Source organism: Cherax quadricarinatus, chromosome 11, assembly GCF_038502225.1.
Source record: "Cherax quadricarinatus isolate ZL_2023a chromosome 11, ASM3850222v1, whole genome shotgun sequence".
Taxonomy (NCBI): Eukaryota; Metazoa; Arthropoda; class Malacostraca; order Decapoda; family Parastacidae; genus Cherax; species Cherax quadricarinatus.
In genome coordinates this window covers 48,618,098-48,638,146 of record NC_091302.1, presented here as the reverse complement: position 1 = coordinate 48,638,146, position 20,049 = coordinate 48,618,098, and the positions used below count along the sequence as shown (strand labels likewise).

At 41.0% G+C, this 20,049-nt stretch overlaps 1 protein-coding gene across 1 annotated transcript in view; it reads right to left on the bottom strand.

Annotated features, from left to right (window-relative positions):
• Positions 1–2,421: 2,421 nt before the first annotated feature.
• Positions 2,422–20,049, bottom strand: part of LOC128687592 (serine/arginine repetitive matrix protein 2-like) — a 60,234-nt gene continuing 42,606 nt past the window's right edge. Inside the window, exons 2-4 of the mRNA XM_053775133.2 lie at positions 16,889–17,006; positions 6,975–7,373; positions 2,422–3,337 (exon numbers count right to left, since the gene is read on the bottom strand). Of these exons, the coding sequence (XP_053631108.1) occupies positions 3,155–3,337; positions 6,975–7,373; positions 16,889–17,006 (700 nt within the window). The 3' untranslated portion in view covers positions 2,422–3,154. The remainder of the gene's footprint in view (positions 3,338–6,974; positions 7,374–16,888; positions 17,007–20,049) is intronic.

Sequence of the window (20,049 nt, the reverse complement as noted above, 5' to 3'; positions counted from 1 at the left end):
GGGAATAAAGAAAACACCTTGCCCAGAGATAAGAGAATCAGAAACTGGTGCTCAAAAGAGGTTGAAACTACCAACAAATATGAAGCCATGGATGAAAAGTAGGAGAGGAGAGCCCTGATATTATAGCTATTACAGAAACGAAACTCTCAGGAAACTACGCGATGTAAGACTGTTCTTGTAAAGCGACGAAAAGCATGCGGACTGAGATGGTTGGAAATATTTGGAACAGTTCATAGGACGTAGCCCTCCTGGTGTTCCAGAGGAATGAATATATATAATTATAGTGACGGTAGATCAATGAATGATGGGGCTTACTGGCGAGGCTTTGAGTAAGAGGTAGATGACTAGGATGTTTTAGGAGATGACGAGAACATTGAATAATTGAAAATAATTTTGGTAAAACATTAGTAGATGAAACAATCTGAAGAAAAGGAAGAACAAGATAAAAAAGTAGGGGACCTTGTCAATGAGAGGTGGAAGAAACAGTTGGAGAGGAGCACACGCTGGGAAGATCTTCAAAACAGAACGACTGGCTCAGATGGGGAACACAATGCAGCTGCAGATTCACACAGCGTTTTGACCAGCAAAACGTCAACTTAACTCATCGATTCAAGAATTTGCGTCAAACAAGTCAAACATACCTCATGAGCGGGTGCAGTCGGGTTCTCTAATAACCAAAGTCTAACACTTTATTTTACCATCAACATTAATTAATCAAATAGATTTATGTTATGTGAAACAAATGACCCCTAAGTTAGTAATATATTTCTGAAGACAAACTTTTTCACATTTTCTCGCGACACTAGAGTGTCTATAAGGATAATGCATTTGGAAAGCTGAATTAAATAGCATATATGAAAAGCCAGCATTAAGAATTTCTACATTCCTAGTCAAAAAAACTGTTTCCTAAGACCACGAACAGACCGACACCCGAAGCAAATCTGTCACTTTCTCGTATTTGATTAATAAGTTACTGGAGGCTAAATTATTACCCTCTCTGGGCACTGAAAATGTATTTAATTCTATCTAAAGAGCTCTCTGTTATGAAAAGTTTGTGGAAGCTTTCATTATTAATTCTACAAAAGCACTTTGATGGTCGAGTACTGTATATATATATATATATATATATATATATATATATATATATATATATATATATATATATATATATATATATATATATATATATATATATATATATATATATATATATATATATATATATATATATATATATATATATATAATAAGGGAGTAGCATCGATATTTATGTCAATGGGAGGGTAGTCTCCATTCTCTAAAGATTATGCAGAAAAAAAGAAGCCTAAAGAAATTCTTATATACCATTTACATATTAACGATGAAAGAATCAATTTATGGAGTACAAAACTGTAACCATATAAGCCTATGAGTATATGCTAGCTACGTATATACCATCAGAGAGTGACTCCACCCGTCGACAGGGGAGGATGGTTTAGAAAGACACGTAAGCAAACACTATGACATATTTATTAGAAAACATTTCGGTCCTGGGACCTTGATCACCTCTAACATACAGAGGTAGAAAGACATTATACATAGGCAGAGAGTGAGGTGTGAGTGACGCATGGTGACCTGAAGAATGTCATGTTGGGATGAGGACGGGTAGACGATGAGATCATGTGACTCCTGTGTTGTCTGGGTTGGTGGTGCTTAAGTATCATGTATGCTAATGCTTTTGAAAATTTGTGGTTTCCAGTGTTGCGTTCTATTGTGTCGGTGACGGGGATTAGTGAGGCTTCCAGGCACCGTCGGCGTCTGAGGTCTGGTTCGGTGAGAACGAGTTGTGCCTCATTCCAGTTCATCAAATGCCCCGTGGAGTCTCTATGGAGGACACAGGCGTACCTTAAATCGATTCTGTTACAGGCATTTCGATGCTCGTTCAGGCGGACCACAAGATCTCTGCCAGTGTCGCCTACATATTTCTTGGGACAGAATCCACAGGGAATGGTGTAGACGCCTGCTGTAGAAGTTAGAGGTGTGGGGCTGCGTTTCGTAGTGAGGTCTCTGATAGATGATGTGTTAATGGTGGAAACGTTGATGTTACTCATAGCAAGTGCCCGGCGATTATTCGTGGCAACATCACCACTTGGGAGCACTATGAACTGCTTAGGGGGCTGTTCCATGGGCGGTTTGTTGAGGATAGCTTGTGCCTTGGGTCTGCAATCTCGGATGAAGAAAGATGGGAACTGAAGACGTGTAAAGGCTTGTGTTATGTAAATACATTCTTCTTCAAGAAAACAAGGGCTGGAAATGCGAAGAGCTCACAAGAAGAAGCCAATGAGGACTCCTCTTTTAGTCACTCACATCTCCCTCTCCGCCTATATATAATGTCTTTCTACCTCTGTATGTTAGAAGTGATCAAGGTCCTAGGACCGAAACGTTTTCTAATAAATATGTCATAGTGTTTGTTTACGTGTCTTTCTAAATCAAATTGTCGGTATTTATTACCAAGGTTTATACCACAGGGGAGGATATACAGAAAAATAACATTATAACATCATAATTTAAAACACGTGTTCACAGCAAATGCACTGAAGATCAGTATGTCTAGGTGTTAGTATTCGATAATGAGGTACCCAGAAGCACATATGAGGGGCAGAGTGCCCAAAACAGAGCCTTCCAGGTAATTTATATAGAGAAAAGCTCTAATATAGAACGTTACAGGTAACATATACACACGTAGACAGGAAAGCTCTGGTTTAAAACCTAGCAGGCAGCACGATGGGAAAAATGCCTTCGTTTAGACTCTAGAGCATTCCAGGCAATATATTAAAGGAAGAACTCTGGTCTAGAGCTTTCCAGGCATCATAAGAACAAGAAAATTCTAATCTAGAGCTTTCCAGGCAACATAAGGACACTATAGCTCTGGTGTGGAGCCTTCCAGGCAACGTAAGGGCTATTAAGCTCTTCTCAAAGCCTTCCAGGAAAAAGGCGGACGATAGAGCTCTGGTATAGAGCCTTCCAAACAACATAAGGATGATCGAACTTTGATCTAGACTTTTGTTAATAACAATTAAGACACTTTTCAACAGCTCGCTACTGATCCTAAAGAATTCCAGCCCACCTTACAGAATAGTTTGCCCACATCGGCAGGGAAAGGATAGGGGGACTTCTACTTGTTAATAGGGGAGAGTTTGATAGTTGATCTGGTCCTCCGGGCGGTCTGGACCAGTGGAGGAGGACGGTTGAGGCCATGACGGCCCAAGACCGGGGATGGAAGGTCGCGGATGGACGGGGAGGAGCTCTTGCGAGGCGGAGTCGCCAGTCCAATACCATCTTCGTCAGGGACCCACTCCTGCAGAGACGAAGTGCGCAAAATCAAATAGTTATCCATGAATGTACACACACACACACACACACACACACACACACACACACACACACACACACACACACACACACACACACACAGTAGTGGAGGCAGGAACCATACACAGTTTTAAGACGAGGTTTGATAAAGCTCATGGAGCGGGGAGAGAGAGGGTCTAGTAGCAACCGGTGAAGAGGCGGGGCCAGGAGCTAGGACTCGACCCCTGCAACCACAAATAGGTGAGTACAAATAGGTGAGTACACACACACATAAAAGATTTTAAGGCCAATCCCCTTCCTCGGTCATTAATTACACAAATTATCTGGTTTATAACCAGATAATGAATGAACAAGAAATATATCTATAAAAGAGTGTGACATCGAGTTCTCGTTCTAGAAGAGTCATATATACGTATATATATATATATATATATATATATATATATATATATATATATATATATATATATATATATATATATATATATATATATATATATATATATATATATATATATATATATATATATATATATATATATATATATATATATATATATATATCGTGCCGAATATGTAAAACTGGTCATTTAGCAAGAACTCATTTAAAATTAAGTCCTTTCTAAAATTTTCTCTTATACCTTTAAAGACATATTTTTTTCATTAATGTTAATGTAAAAATTTATAATTTTGCACCAAAAGGAACTTAGAAAACTTACCTAACCTTATTATAACAAGAACAATTTATTTTAGCCTAACCCAACTAAATATATTTTAGATTTGTTTACAATAATTTAATACTAAACAAACACAGTGAAATATAATTTTTTCGTTAGGTTAAGAATGATTTTGGCGAAATTATTGCATACACAAATTTTCACTTGTCCTATATGGCAAGATGAGCATTGCTATTTAAGCCAAGATCGCAAGTTCTGCCTATTCGGCACGACATATATACATATATATATATATATATATATATATATATATATATATATATATATATATATATATATATATATATATATATATATAACTAGTCGCTAACGCGACGGGCTGGAGTTTTGAGACTCTATGACCGCGGGTTCAATCCCGGCCGGGGGTATGGTTTGATATATATATATATGTATATATATATATATATATATATATATATATATATATATATATATATATATATTCATATATGGTATATATATATATATATGTATATATATATATATATATATATATATATATATATATATATATATATATATATATATATATATATATATATATATATATATATATATATATATATATATATGCAAAACAACCACTGTGAAAGAATAGTGAAATTCCAAGCGCTTTCGTGACTTCTCACATTATCGAGGAACTATAAAAGTAATACGTCAAAGGAAGGCATATAAAAGGTCTAGACCACACCTCACCATCACATCCCACAGCAAAGCAACACCTGACGCGCGACGACACCAGACTCATAAGAAAAGAGGAACACTGCAGCAGGCCCGCTGGCCCAACTAGACAGGTCCTTCACGACATCCCACTAACAAAATATTCTACCCAAGAAATAATATTTTTTATTTATCCAATGTATTATTAAACTCTTCCCAAATTCTGTTTATTATAAATGGATCTAATTTATACAAACCAAAGGAAATATTCATATTATTGTCAAAACTGCTTTTTATGAAACAAGATTCAATTATATTCCTGTCGACCATGGACTTGCTTGATACTACTTTCTCAACTTTATGAAAATCAATTGGATGGTTAAAATCTCTCACATGAATAAATAGAGCATTGGAATCTTGTCCAGTTCTAATGCTATATTTATGTTGTTTTAATCTTAGTTCGAGACTTTTACCAGTTTGACCGTAATAAACTTTATCGCAAATTTTACAAGGAATCTTATAGACACATCCGTCAGCATTTTGGGGGGAATTCTTTATCAAAAGTTTTTTTACTGTATCAAGATTTTTAAATACAACTTTGATATTAAAAGTCTTAAGAAGAGAAGGCATATCAACCAAGTTTTCATGGTAAGGGAGAACCAACATATTTTTAGTTGAATAAGGTTGGTTGTCCATTTGTGGATTGTAAAAAGTATTTCTAGCAACTTTAAAAGATTTATCAATTACATTTCTTGGGTATTTTAAATTATTACCTATTTCATAAATTTTGGATATTTCCTCATCTATGAACTCAGGACTACAAATTCGTAAAGCTCTCAAAAACATTGATGAGAAAACAGACAGTTTGACTCTATCTTGATGCGAAGAATAATAGTGGACATAGGAACAGTTATTTGTAGGTTTTCTGTAAATTTTAAATTTGAATTCATTATTATCCTTAATAATTAAAACTTCTAAAAAAGACAATGAGTTATTTTCCTCAAACTCAATAGTAAAGTTTATAGAATGGGCTAAGCTATTTAATTTTCCAAGAAAATGGTGTATATCTACATTCTTGGGCATAAGACACAAAATATCATCAACATATCTGAACCATTTAGCTCTATTAGGGAGGATTGTGTTAAGCAATCTTGTTTTAAAAAATCCATATATTGGTTACTAAGAACAGGTGAAAGAGGCTTTCCCATTGCTATATATATATATATATATATATATATATATATATATATATATATAGATATATATATATATATATATATATATATATATATATATATATATATATAACCACTGATCTCTGGCTGAAGGAGACTCGAACCTACGAACCTTAGGACAAGGTACGCAGTGCTTTACCAATCTACCCACACTGGATAGGTCCAGTGTGGGTAGATTGGTAAAGCACTGCGTACCTTGTCCTAAGGTTCGTAGGTTCGAGTCTCCTTCAGCCAGAGATCAGTGTTTGTGTATATTTCGCATGCTCTCGCGAATTCCTTGCATATATATATATATATATATATATATATATATATATATATATATATATATATATATATATATATATATATATATATATATATAAATTGGTGGACAACTTTCATCTTATCACATATAAATAGTTATAACCATAAAAATAGCTTTTAAAGGGGTGGACCGGTAAGCCAGCGGAAGGCTTCGGTCAGACGATCAAAAACTTCAGCTGCGGATCATCATATGACTAAGACCCGCGTCAGGAAACACTTGTCCTTTTTCATGACAAACCTACATTTCATTTTATTATTATTATTATTATTATTATTATTATTATTATTATTATTATTATTATTATTATTATTATTATTATTGGTATTATTATTATTATTATTATTATTATTATTATTATTATTATTATTATTATTATTATTATTATTATTATTATGAGCTAAGCCTACAAGGGTCATACAATGCTTGTGGAATGGAATTTAATCAGATTTGATTCAAGAAAGTTCATGGTAGCTCCAGTTCTCAGGTCTAAGAATCCTTTATAGTTTGAGAGTTTTATATTACTCTGGAACACTTGGTTATACTACTCTGGAATACCTGTTTAGACTACTCTGGAACAACTGTTTATACTACTCTGGAATACCTGTTTAGACTACTCTTAAACACCTGCTTATACTACTCTGGAACATATATTTATACTACTCTGGAACACCTGTTTAGACTCACCTGTACCGCCTCTGCTCCACCTTCAGCCCGGTAGCTGACCAGTTTAGGAGGTGGAGTGAGCGCCTGGTGGATGTTGTCAGGTGCTGCTGAAGTCATAGACCGAAGGGATAGGGAGGAGGAGGAGGTAGCTAGGTTAGCAGCACTCTCAGCACTGACGATGGCGTGGGGTGGCGGTGGGGAACCCTTTCTGGGTGCTGTGTGAAGAGTGATGCGTGGTTGAGAGAGCTCCAGGGCAGGGTTGGCAGGCTGGTACACTACACGATCTTCCTCGCCACTCTCACTGGCAGACATGCTACTTCGGCGTACCTCAAAGGTATTTCCATTATCGTCTCTCCGCAAGCCTGAGGGCGGCGGAGACCCAATGAACCGCGCAGACAGGTCGCGCTCCAGCGGGCTTGCCTGAGTAACGTTAAACAGAATTAGTAGTGGATGAGTATTGTTCCCTATTTCTTTCTCTCTTTGGGGGTAAGTTTAGGCACAAGGTGAATGGCACTGAACAATAAACTCATCCCTCGAGGCAAAAAAACGAAATCTGTACAAAGCCATCGTGGGGATTTCGTATTTATTTTGAGAACTGGAATAATTCACAAGGAGATTAGGTCTTTGAACATTAATAAAAATATTAGTCTGGTTACTATTTAATCCCTGCAGACTGCGATGAATTTCTTTATCAATGTTCCAATTACGTTTATCGTATTATATTCTCCGTCATCTACATGTCATGTTTATTTAAGAAACCTTTTGTAACATTTACTAGTCACTCTATATCGTTTTTGTGTACTCACCTAATTGTGGTTGCAGGGGTCGAGACTCAGCTCCTGGCCCCTCCTCTTCACTGATCGCTACTAGATCCTCTTTCTCTCTCTGCTTCCTGAGCTTTGTCATATCTCGTCTTAAAGCTATGTATGGTTCCTGCCTCCACTACATCACTTGCTAGGCTATTCCACTTCGTGACGACTCTGTGACTGAAGAAGTACTTCCTAACATGTGTGTGTGTGTGTGTGTGTGTGTGTGTGTGTGTGTGTGTGTGTGTGTGTGTGTGTGTGTGTGTGTGTGTGTGTGTGTGTGTGTGTGTGTGTGTGTGTACTCACCTATTTGTACTCACCTATTTGTGGTTGCAGGGGTCGAGTCCTAGCTCCTGGCCCCGCCTCTTCACCGGTTGCTACTAGGCCCTCTCTCTCCCCGCTCCATGAGCTTTATCAAACCTCGTCTTAAAACTGTGTATGGTTCCTGCCTCCACTACGTCATTTTCTAGGCTATTCCACTGCCTTACAACTCTATGACTGAAGAAATACTTCCTACTATCTCTCTGACTCATTTGTGTCTTCAACTTCCAATTGTGGCCTCTTGTTTCTGTGTCCCCTCCCTGGAACATCCTGTCTTTGTCCACCTTGTCTATTCCACGCAGTATTTTATATGTCGTTATCATGTCTCCCCTGACCCTCCTGTCCTCCAGTGTCCAGTGTGTGTGTGTGTGTGTGTGTGTGTGTGTGTGTACTCACCTAATACTCACCTAATTGTGGTTGCAGGGGTCGAGACTCAGCTCCTGGCCCCGCCTCTTCACTGATCGCTACTGGATCCTTTCTCTCTCTGCTTCCTGAGCTTTGTCATACCTCTTCTTAAAACTATGTATGGTTCCTGCCTCCACTACTTCACTTGCTAGGCTATTCCACTTGCTGACAACTCTATGACTGAAGAAATACTTCCTAACGTCCCTGTGACTCGTCTGAGTCTTCAGCTTCCAGTTGTGACCCCTTGTCCCTGTGTCCCCTCTCTGGAACATCCTATCTCTGTCCACCTTGTCTATTCCCCGCAGTATCTTGTATGTCGTTATCATGTCTCCCCTGACCCTTCTGTCCTCCAGTGTCGTCAGTCCGATTTCCCTTAACCTTTCCTCGTACGACATTCCCTTGAGCTCTGGGACTAGCCTTGTTGCAAACCTTTGTACTTTCTCTAACTTCTTGACGTGCTTGACCAGGTGTGGGTTCCAGACTGGTGCTGCATACTCCAGTATGGGCCTAACATACACAGTGTACAGTGTCTTGAACGATTCCTTATTGAGGTATCGGAACGCTATTCTCAGGTTTGCCAGGCGCCCGTATGCTGCAGCGGTTATTTGGTTGATGTGTGCCTCCGGTGATGTACTCGGTGTTATGGTCACCCCAAGGTCTTTCTCCCTGAGTGAGGTCTGTAGTCTTTGTCCACCTAGCCTATATTCTGTCTGCGGTCTTCTTTGCCCCTCCCCAATCTTCATGACTTTGCATTTGGCTGGATTGAATTCGAGGAGCCAGTTACTGGACCACATGTCCAGCCTCTCCAGGTCTCTTTGCAGTCCTGCCTCATCCTCGTCCGATTTAATTCTTCTCATCAACTTCACGTCATCTGCGAACAGGGACACTTCAGAGTCTATTCCTTCCATCATGTCGTTCACATATATCAAAAATAGCACTGGTCCTAGAACTGACCCCTGTGGGACCCCGCTCGTAACAGGCGCCCACTGTGATACCTCTTCACGTACCATGACTCGTTGCTGCCTCCCTGTCAGGTATTCCCTTATCCATTGCAGTGCCCTTCCTTTTATGTGTGCCTGATCCTCCAGCTTCTGCACTAATCTCTTGTGGGGAACTGTGTCAAAGGCCTTCCTGCAGTCTAGGAAAACGCAATCTACCCAACCCTCTCTCTCGTGTCTTACTTCTGTTACCTTGTCATAAAACTCCAGGAGGTTTGTGATACAAGATTTGCCTTCCATGAACCCATGCTGGTTTTCATTTATAATCTTGTTCCTTTCCAGGTGTTCGACCACTCTCCTCCTGATAATCTTCTCCATGACTTTGCACACAATACATGTCAGAGACACAGGTCTGTAGTTTAGTGCCTCGTTTCTGTTTCCTTTCTTAAATATGGGGACTACATTAGCTGTCTTCCATTTCTCAGGTAGTTGCCCAGTTTCAAGGGATGTGTTGAAGATTGTGGTTAGAGGCACACACAGCATCTCTGCTCCTTCTCTAAGGACCCATGGGGAGATGTTGTCCGGTCCCATCGCCTTTGAGGTGTCAAGGTCACTTAAGAGCTTCTTCACCTCCTCCTCAGTTGTTTGTATGTCATCCAACACTTGTTGGTATATTCCCTCTTGATGTTCCCTTCTGTGCTGTCTTCCCACAGCCCTTCCTGTCTCTACTGTAAAAACTTCCTTAAATCTCCTGTTCAGCTCCTCACATACCTCCTGATCATTTCTTGTGAGTTCTCCACCTTCTGTCCTTAATCTGATCACCTGGTCTTTGACTGTTGTCTTCCTCCTGATGTGGCTATACAACAGTTTCGGGTCAGTCTTGATTCTCGATGCTATGTCATTTTCATACTGTCGCTGGGCCTCCCTCCTTACCTGTGCGTACTCATTCCTGGCTCTGCGACTGATCTCCCTATTTTCGTGTGTTCTCTGCCTTCTGTACTTTTTCCATTCTCTATTGCACTTTGTTTTTGCCTCCTTACACCGTCGGGTAAACCAGGGGCTTGTTCTGGTCTTCCCGTTGTTACTGTTGCCCTTGGGAATGAACCTTTCCACTGCCTCCTTGCATTTTGTTGCTACATATTCCATCATTTCATTTACTGGCTTTCCTGCCAGTTCTCTGTCCCACTGGACCTCCCGCATGAAGTTCTTCAACCCTATGTAGTCCCCTCTTTTATAGTCAGGCTTTTCCCATTCTACTCCTGTTATTCTCTCCACTTGCAGCTCTACTATGTATTCAAAGCACAGAACCACGTGGTCGCTAGCTCCTAGGGGACTCTCATACTTGATATCCTCAATGTCTGAGCTGCCCAGGGTGAACACAAGGTCCAATCTTGCTGGTTCATCCTCCCCTCTCACTCTGGTAGTGTCCTTAACATGTTGGTGCATGAGGTTTTCCAGCACCACGTCCAACATCCTGGCTCTCCATGTTTCGGGACCCCCATGTGGCTCCAGGTTTTCCCAGTCAATCTCCCTGTGGTTGAAATCCCCCATAACCAGCAACTTTGCTCTGCTGGAGTGAGCTCTTCTTGCCACCTCAGCAAGTGTGTCCACCATTGCTCTGTTGCTCTCTTCATATTCCTCTCTTGGCCTCCTGCAGTTCTGTGGTGGATTATACATCACTGCAATGACCACTTTGTGTTCCCCAGACTGAAGTGTACCTGCTATGTAGTCTCTTTCTCCTGTCTCATCTATTCCTTCCATTTTCTCGAATTTCCATCTGTTTTTTACGAGCAGAGCAACCCCACCTCCCCCCCTACCCCTTCTATCTTTCCTCATGATCTGGTATCCTGGTGGGAAGATTGCATCTGTTATTGTCTCCATGAGTTTTGTTTCTGTAACTGCTATGATGTCTGGGGACTTCTCATTGATTCTTTCTTGCCATTCCTCATGTTTATTCGTTAATCCATCTGCATTTGTGTACCAAACCTTCAACTTCTGTTCTAATACTGTAACTGTGGTGCGGGGGGTGGAAACAGAGGGATCGGTGTGTGATGGTTGGTTTGGAATGTTCAGTTGCCTTGGGGGTGTCGTGGCTGGAGTCCTTCTGCAGGTGTTTCTGGGGGGTGCGCTTGTCCTTCCATTTGATCCTGGGTTATTCTGCTCTCCTTTTTCATTTCCTCCCATTTCTCCTTTCGTTTTTGAACTCTCTCTTTCATTGTCTTCCTTTCGTCCTGTGTTCTGTCTCGGTCGAGGTACACACTCCGGAACTCCTGCTTGCCTCTCAGCCGTGCTTTCTCCTGCAGGATCATGGTTCGGGTTGATTCTGCCTTGAAAATTACTTTGAGAGGCCGATTCCTTTTCTTTGTGAACCACCCAATTCTCCGAAAATTTGCCACCTGGGTCATGTCCCCCTCGCCTATCACCTTCATGATGTCTTCAATCGCTTTTTTCTCCTCCTGCTTTCTTTCATCATAAGTTTCCCCTTTAGCTTCGTCTAGCCCATAGACAAACACGGATCTCTCCCTTTCCACCTCCCACTGTGACTCCCATTGCATCCTCTGATGTGTTTTAGTTCCTTCCCGTGGAGTGTTCCTTCCTTCAGTCCCTTCCCTCGTTATGGCCCCTATGCTTCTTGGTTTATCCTTCCTGCTCACTTGCTCCTGGCCCCCACAGGTATCTGGTAAGGTCCTTGCACATGTCCTAGTTCCATCAATGTCTTCCAACCTCTCTTTCTGTCCTAGAGTGCTCCCTGTCTTTGTTTTGGCCCCATGTGGGTTTGACAGGACCTCTGCATACAGTTTAGTTTCCATGCTTCCTTCGGACCTGTTGTCTGTGTTCGATGTAGCCATTGCCGATGCTACTTCTGTAATATCTTTGTCTCTGTGCTGTTTCAGATGTCTCAGCTCCTCTTCTAATCTCTCTATCTTGATTTCTGCTGCTGTGGCCTGTTGCTTCCACCTTCTGCATTCTGCTGCTAACCTCTCTTCCATCTTCCTTTCCAGCTCATCTAGTCTCCTTCCCCAGTCTTCCTCCCTTTTTTTGAGCTCTATTTCCCATTCCTCCCTCTCAGATTCGTCCTTGGAGCCCCTTGTCCTCATCCTGGTTAGGGGGAGGGGAATAGACGGTTAGGAGAGGGGATGGATGGTTGTGGGGGAGGGGGAGGATGGTTATTGGAGGGGCAGAGATAGTTGGGGGAGGGAGTTAGATGGTTTGGGGGAGGGAGTTAGATGGTTTGGGGGAGAGAGGGGATGGATGGTTATGGGGGAGGGGGAGGATGGTTATTGGAGGGAGGGAGGTTGTTGGGCGGGGGTTAGACGGTTTGGGGAGGGGTTAGGTGGTTTGGGGGAGGGGTAGGTGGCTAAGGCTAAGGTGTCAAGTGGCGGAGGGTGTGTGTGTGTGTGTGTGTGTGTGTGTGTGTGTGTGTGTGTGTGTGTGTGTGTGTGTGTGTGTGTGTGTGTGTGTGTGTATGTGTGTGTGTGAATGTGTGTGTGTGTGTGTGTGTGTGTGTGTGTGTGTGTGTGTGTGTGTGTGTGTGTGTGTGTGTGTGTGTGTGTGTGTGTGTGTTTTTGTGTTTGTGTGTGTGTGTGTTTGTGTGTTTACGTATGTGTGTTTGTATGTGTGTGTGTGTATGTGTGTTTGTGTGTGTATGTGTGTGTGTGTGAGTGTCTACCCTTGTGTGTGTGTGCTTGTGTGTGAGGGAGGGAGGGTTAGGGGGGGGGGTTGAGAGGTCCGTCGTGTAGGCACAAATTTAGTCTCATTTATCTTTCCCAATTATGCTACTCTCTCCACTTATTGCCCTTTCTGGATTTACGTGTTAATTGTTGCTGGTTATTATCATTTTCCTTGTTCACATTGAGAGAGGACTTCCTAGCTTCCTAAGTATTCTTACTGCTAATAACTACCGGTAGTAACACTGCCTGTGTGCGTGTGTGCGTGTGTGTGTGTGTGAGTGTGTGTGTGTGTGTGTGTGTGTGTGTGTGTGTGTGTGTGTGTGTGTGTGTGTGTGTGTGTGTGTGTGTGAGAGTCTTGTGCGGTGTAATGACTGGCCGCAACTTCTTGTGACCTGACTAAACCCTCCTGGGACCCCCTAGCACCGTCTTACCATGTTGCCCTTAAAAGCTTGTCCCACCTACCTTCTCACACTCGTCAACACTATATTCTCTATGTCTATGCTATTTCTATTCTAATTCTGGTAATAGATTGCAGGAGTGAGTGACCAGTATCAAACAGTATACAAGGCCAGCCAGGGCCGTCAACATGCAAACCACAACTAGGCGAATAAACTTGCGGTTGACAGTTGCCAGCTGCTGATGACGTAGTCGTACGTAGGCCTTAAATCCCTATTTTTGGAGATCCTTCACCCGTGATGATTATAACCATATATTCCGCTTCCTCACTTCACTCTTCACTGATGGTAGTATACACTTCACATTATATACACTTCACTTCATATGTATAATGGCACACAACTTGTCGTGACGTCACTTCATCAGGCCTACCGCTGCCAATGTGGCAACAGCGCCTAAGACCCCCAACGGTTTGCGCTTTGAAATATTATGATTTCAGCTTTCCTCTCACTTTCTTTAACTAATAACTTTAATTATCACTTGTAGTATTGTTCACTGACGTTCCACTACCACTGATTACTTCTAGCTGATATTACGCGTCTTTCAACGCTAAGGTTCTCGGAGCCTTGTTACCCACGTCTTCACCCCACGGACCCACGTGTGTGTGTGTGTGTGTGTGTGTGTGTGTGTGTGTGTGTGTGTGTGTGTGTGTGTGTGTGTGTGTGTGTGAGTGTGTGTATGTGTGTGTGTGTGAGTGAGTGTGTGTGTGTGTGTGTGTGTGTGTGTGTGTGTGTGTGTGTGTGTGTGTGTGTGAGTGTGTGTGTGTGAGTGTGTGTATGTGTTATTTAAATGCTCTCTCTCTCGTAGGCGTTTCGCCTCCTATAATCAATATGTCGATATTTTTCCTGAGTGGTCATAACAAGCGCGTACTAACTTCTGTTTCGTTAAATTCTGGTTGTTACCTACCACATGTACGCCGTCGCCTACATACAACAAAATGGGTCTCACACTCTGCAACTGCACGTTCTTTACCAACAGTAAAAAATTCCTTTTATATTTCTATCTTCTTCCCTTTTATTCCTCCCTTTCCGTTTCTCCATTTTTCTTTAGATGCTTCCTTTGCTCTCACTCCTCTCTTCCTTCCCTATGTGGGTGAAGCATTAATTAAGAAAAATATATATTGGGAAAGAAGTAGATAATGAATCTGATTGTCAGATAAATACAGTTAGAAGCTTGAGTAGATCTATCACCCACTATGATCACTATGATCACTGTGATCACTATGATCACTATGATCACTATGATCACTATGATCACTATGATCACTATGATCACTATGATCACTATGATCACTGTTATCACTATGATCACTATGATCACTATGATCACTATGATCACTATGATCACTATGATCACTATGATCACTGTGATCACTATGATCACTATGATCACTATGATCACTATGATCACTATGATCACTATGATCACTATGATCACTATGATCACTATGATCACTACGATCACTATGATCACTATGATCACTATGATCACTGTGATCACTATGATCACTATGATCACTATGATCACTACGATCACTACGATCACTATGATCACTATGATCACTATGATCACTATGATCACTATGATCACTATGATCACTATGATCACTATGATCACTATGATCACTATGATCACTATGATCACTGTGATCACTATGATCACTATGATCACTATGATCACTATGATCACTATGATCACTATGATCACTATGATCACTATGATCACTACGATCACTACGATCACTATGATCACTATGATCACTATGATCACTATGATCACTATGATCACTATGATCACTATGATCAATACGATCACTACGATCACTATGATCACTATGATCACTATGATCACTATGATCACTATGATCACTATGATCACTATGATCACTATGATCACTATGATCACTATGATCACTATGATCACTATGATCACTATGATCACTATGATCACTATGATCACTATGATCACTGTTATCACTATGATCACTATGATCACTATGATCACTATGATCACTATGATCACTATGATCAATACGATCACTACGATCACTATGATCACTATGATCACTATGATCACTATGATCACTATGATCACTATGATCACTATGATCACTATGATCACTATGATCAATACGATCACTACGATCACTATGATCACTATGATCACTATGATCACTATGATCACTATGATCACTATGATCACTATGATCACTATGATCACTATGATCACTATGATCACTATGATCACTACGATCACTATGATCACTATGATCACTATGATCACTATGAAACATGTTTACGGTGCAACATGCAATGTAGACGGACTGACTGATGTTGTAGTACCCAGGCTTAGGCTTGGTTACTGACTGATGTTGCAGTACCCAGGCTTAGGCTTGGTTACTGACTGATGTTGTAGTACCCAGGCTTAGGCTTGGTTACTGACTGATGTTGTAGTACCCAGGCTTAGGCTTGGTTACTGACTGATGTTGTAGTACCCAGGCTTAGGCTTGGTTACTGACTGATGTTGCAGTACCCAGACTTAGGCTTTGCTATTGATTGATGTTGTAGTACCCAGGCTTAGGCTTGGTTACTGACTGATGTTGTAGTACCCAGGCTTAGGCTTGGTTACTGACTGATGTTGCAGTACCCAGACTTAGGCTTTGCTATTGATTGATGTTGTAGTACCCAGGCTTAGGCTTGGTTACTGACTGATGTTGTAGTACCCAGGCTTAGGCTTTATTACTGACTGATGTTGTAGTACCCAGGCTTAGGCTTTATTACTGACTGATGTTGTAGTACCCAGGCTTAGGCTTGGTTACTGACTGATGTTGCAGTACCCAGGCTTAGGCTTGGTTACTGACTGATGTTGCAGTACCCAGGCTTAGGCTTGGTTACTGACTGATGCTGTAGTAGCCTGGCTTAGGCGTAATTACAAGTACTTCTGGCAGTTTGCCAGACACACAGATGATGATCAAACTATAAACTAAATACAAAAGAACGTGGTTAGCCCTATGGTCACTTTCTTGTATACTGTCCTTAATTTTCCATTTACTGAGGAATATAAATATAATAACCTGTGCAATATGTCATGATATATTTTTAATGAAAATAAGATGCCAGACACAAATGGAGTGCACAATAAACTATCCAGTACCGTCCACAATATGGATATGGGATGCATAGTGAACTAACCACTACCGTCTACAGGATAGATAGATAGGGTGCACAATGAACTAGTTACTTCCGTCCACAGGATAGATATGGAGTGAACAATAACCTAGCCGCTTCGGCGGTAAAATATGAAGTGAAATCCGTGCATGGTTCCCTTGCCTTGCGTACCGAGATGAGAGGACTGCGAGGCTTCTGCTCCAGAGGAGGAAGAGACTTGGGTTTCCGTCTGTGTTCTTCAGCGGGTGTGGGCCGCCCACCACCCATCACATGACTTTCCTCCGACGCCCTGCCGCCCATGCACGTCATGAGGTAAAGACAAATATACATAAATTAATTAGTAAGCAAATACACTGATGGCGACACATAAATATGTAAAGTAAAAGGACACAAGTGCAACTAATGTGACATTTATTGTGGCAACGTTTCGCTCTCCAGGAGCTTTATCAAGCCATTACAAACAATACATGGACACAGAGGGTATATAAAGGATCAGAGTGAGGTGTAATACTAGTGAGGTAACATTTCGATGTTCACTAGTGGTGGTAGTAGTAGTAGTAGTAGTAGTAGTAGTAGTAGTAGTAGTAGTAGTAGTAGTAGTAGTAGTGGTAGTGACAAAAGTAATACAATATGGTAGAGCAATTAATTCGTACATGAGTAAAAGGATATAAAAGCTATTACTTGGGTAACATAAAAATAGGTTGGACAAATATAGACTGGAAAGAGGCAGCCTCCTTCCAGTCTATATTTTTTCCAACCTATTTTTATGTTACCCAAGTAATAGCTTTTACTCATGTACGAATTAATTGCTCTACCATATTGTATTACTTTTGTCACTACCACTACTACTACTACTACTACTACTACTACTACTACTACTACTACTACTACTACTACTACTACTACTACTACTACTACTACTACTACTACTACTACCACTAGTGAACATCGAAATGGTACCTCACTAGTATTGCACCTCACTCTGATCCTTTATATACCCTCTGTGTCCATGTATTGTTTGTAATGGCTTGATAAAGCTCCTGGAGAGCGAAACGTTGCCACAATAAATGTCACATTAGTTGCACTTGTGTCCTTTTACTTTACATATTGTCGGTAATTATACCAACTTTATGACACATAAATAGGTGAATATATATTATTGTTTATTGATTTTTTTTGTAAGACACTGGCCATCTCCCACCGCGGTAAGGTAACCCGAGAAAAAAATGGAAAATACTTTAAGCGTTATTCATTCAATCACTGTTTTCAAGGAAGAGTGCTGAAATGACAGTTCAAATTACTCTCCAAACTGCAACATTCCAACACCTCCTTCAGAGTGCTAGTTACTGTACCACCCACCTCCAGGACTCAAGTCCAGCTAACCTGTTTCCCTGAGCCCCTTCATATTTGTTACCTTGTTTATACTCCAACTGCTTGTCAGGTCATTAAAAAAACACAGTCACACACGTCTGTTGGATGTCCAAGCCCCTAGCATACAAAACTTCCTTTACTCCCTCCCTCCAACCTTTCCTAGGACAACCCCTAATCCCCCTCCCCTCCACCCCAGATTTACACACCCTACAGCATTGATAGTTTTGACAGTTAATGTAAAAATATACAATAACCTGAATCGTTACCCTAATTCTATTGGTAATCTTTTGATTACCTTCGATATTTTGCTTTTCCTTGTCCTTATACTCTGTTGTTATTGTTGTTAGAATCCACCTTTTAAAACAAAGTGACTTGGTTTGTAGCGTCCTCATCTCAAACTATGAGCGTCTGGGATTGATCCCCGGCACGGGTGGAAACGTTGGGCACGTTTCCTTATTCGTGCTGCCCCTATTCACCTATCTGTAAGTAGGTACCTGGGTATCAGCCGCCTTACACCTGCTGCCCCTGTTCACCTAGCAGTAAGTAGGTATCTGAGTGTCAGTCGACTGTTGTGGGTGGCATTCTGGGGGGACAAGATTAACCTAAGTTGCCAGAAATGCTCTTCATAACCAGGGACTTTCTATATAACATATCAGTGCTGTCAACTATGGTCTAAATTAGCTGTATCATGTACTTGCAGAAATAGAATATTAATACATGTATTAACTTTTCTAATTACAGAGTTCAGAAAACAAGTCTATGGAATTTTGACTCCACCTTTCAAAAAGATTGGCCTGGTTTCTCATTTTCTTTGATTCAGTATTGTTCAATCAATATCGTTCAATCAGTATTGTTCAGTCAATATTTTCAGTCAACACTCAACAAGGCTATTAAAAATATCAAAGAATTTCGCGTCAACATTATGGAATAATGTGCCTTTAACTGGGTAGTAAAACTGAAAGTAATATTACCAGGAGTAATCTGAAAGTAATATTATCAGAAATATCTGAGAGAAATATCACATATATATCACTGAATACCCTGGATAAACACCCCTTATAATATTTTTTTTTATCACACTGGCTGATTCCCACCAAGGCAGGGTGGCCCGAAAAAGAAAAACTTTCACCATCATTCACTCCATCACTGTCTTGCCAGAAGGGTGCTTTACACTACAGTTTTTAAACTGCAACATTAACACCCCTCCTTCAGAGTGCAGGCACTGTACTTCCCATCTCCAGGACTCAAGTCCGGCCTGCCGGTTTCCCTGAACCCCTTCATAAATGTTACTTTGCTCACACTCCAACAGCACGTCAAGTATTAAGAACCATTTGTCTCCATTCACTCCTATCAAACACGCTCACGCATGCCTGCTGGAAGTCCAAGCCCCTCGCACACTAAACCTCCTTTACCCCCTCCCTCCAGCCTTTCCTAGGCCGACCCCTACCCCGCCTTCCTTCCACTACAGACTGATACACTCTTGAAGTCACTTTGTTTCGCTCCATTCTCTCTACATGTCCGAACCACCTCAACAACCCTTCCTCAGCCCTCTGGATAACAGTTTTGGTAATCCCGCACCTCCTCCTAACTTCCAAACTACGAATTCTCTGCATTATATTCACACCACACATTGCCCTCAGACATGACATCTCCACTGCCTCCAGCCTTCTCCTCGCTGCAACATTCATCACCCATGCTTCACACTCATATAAGAGCGTTGGTAAAACTATACTCTCATATATTCCCCTCTTTGCCTCCAAGGACAAAGTTCTTTGTCTCCACAGACTCCTAAGTGCACCACTCACTCTTTTCCCTCATCAATTCTATGATTCACCTCATCTTTCATAGACCCATCTGCTGACACGTCCACTCCCAAATATCTGAATACATTCACCTCCTCCATACTCTCTCCCTCCAATCTGATATCCAATCTTTCATCACCTAATCTTTTTGTTATCCTC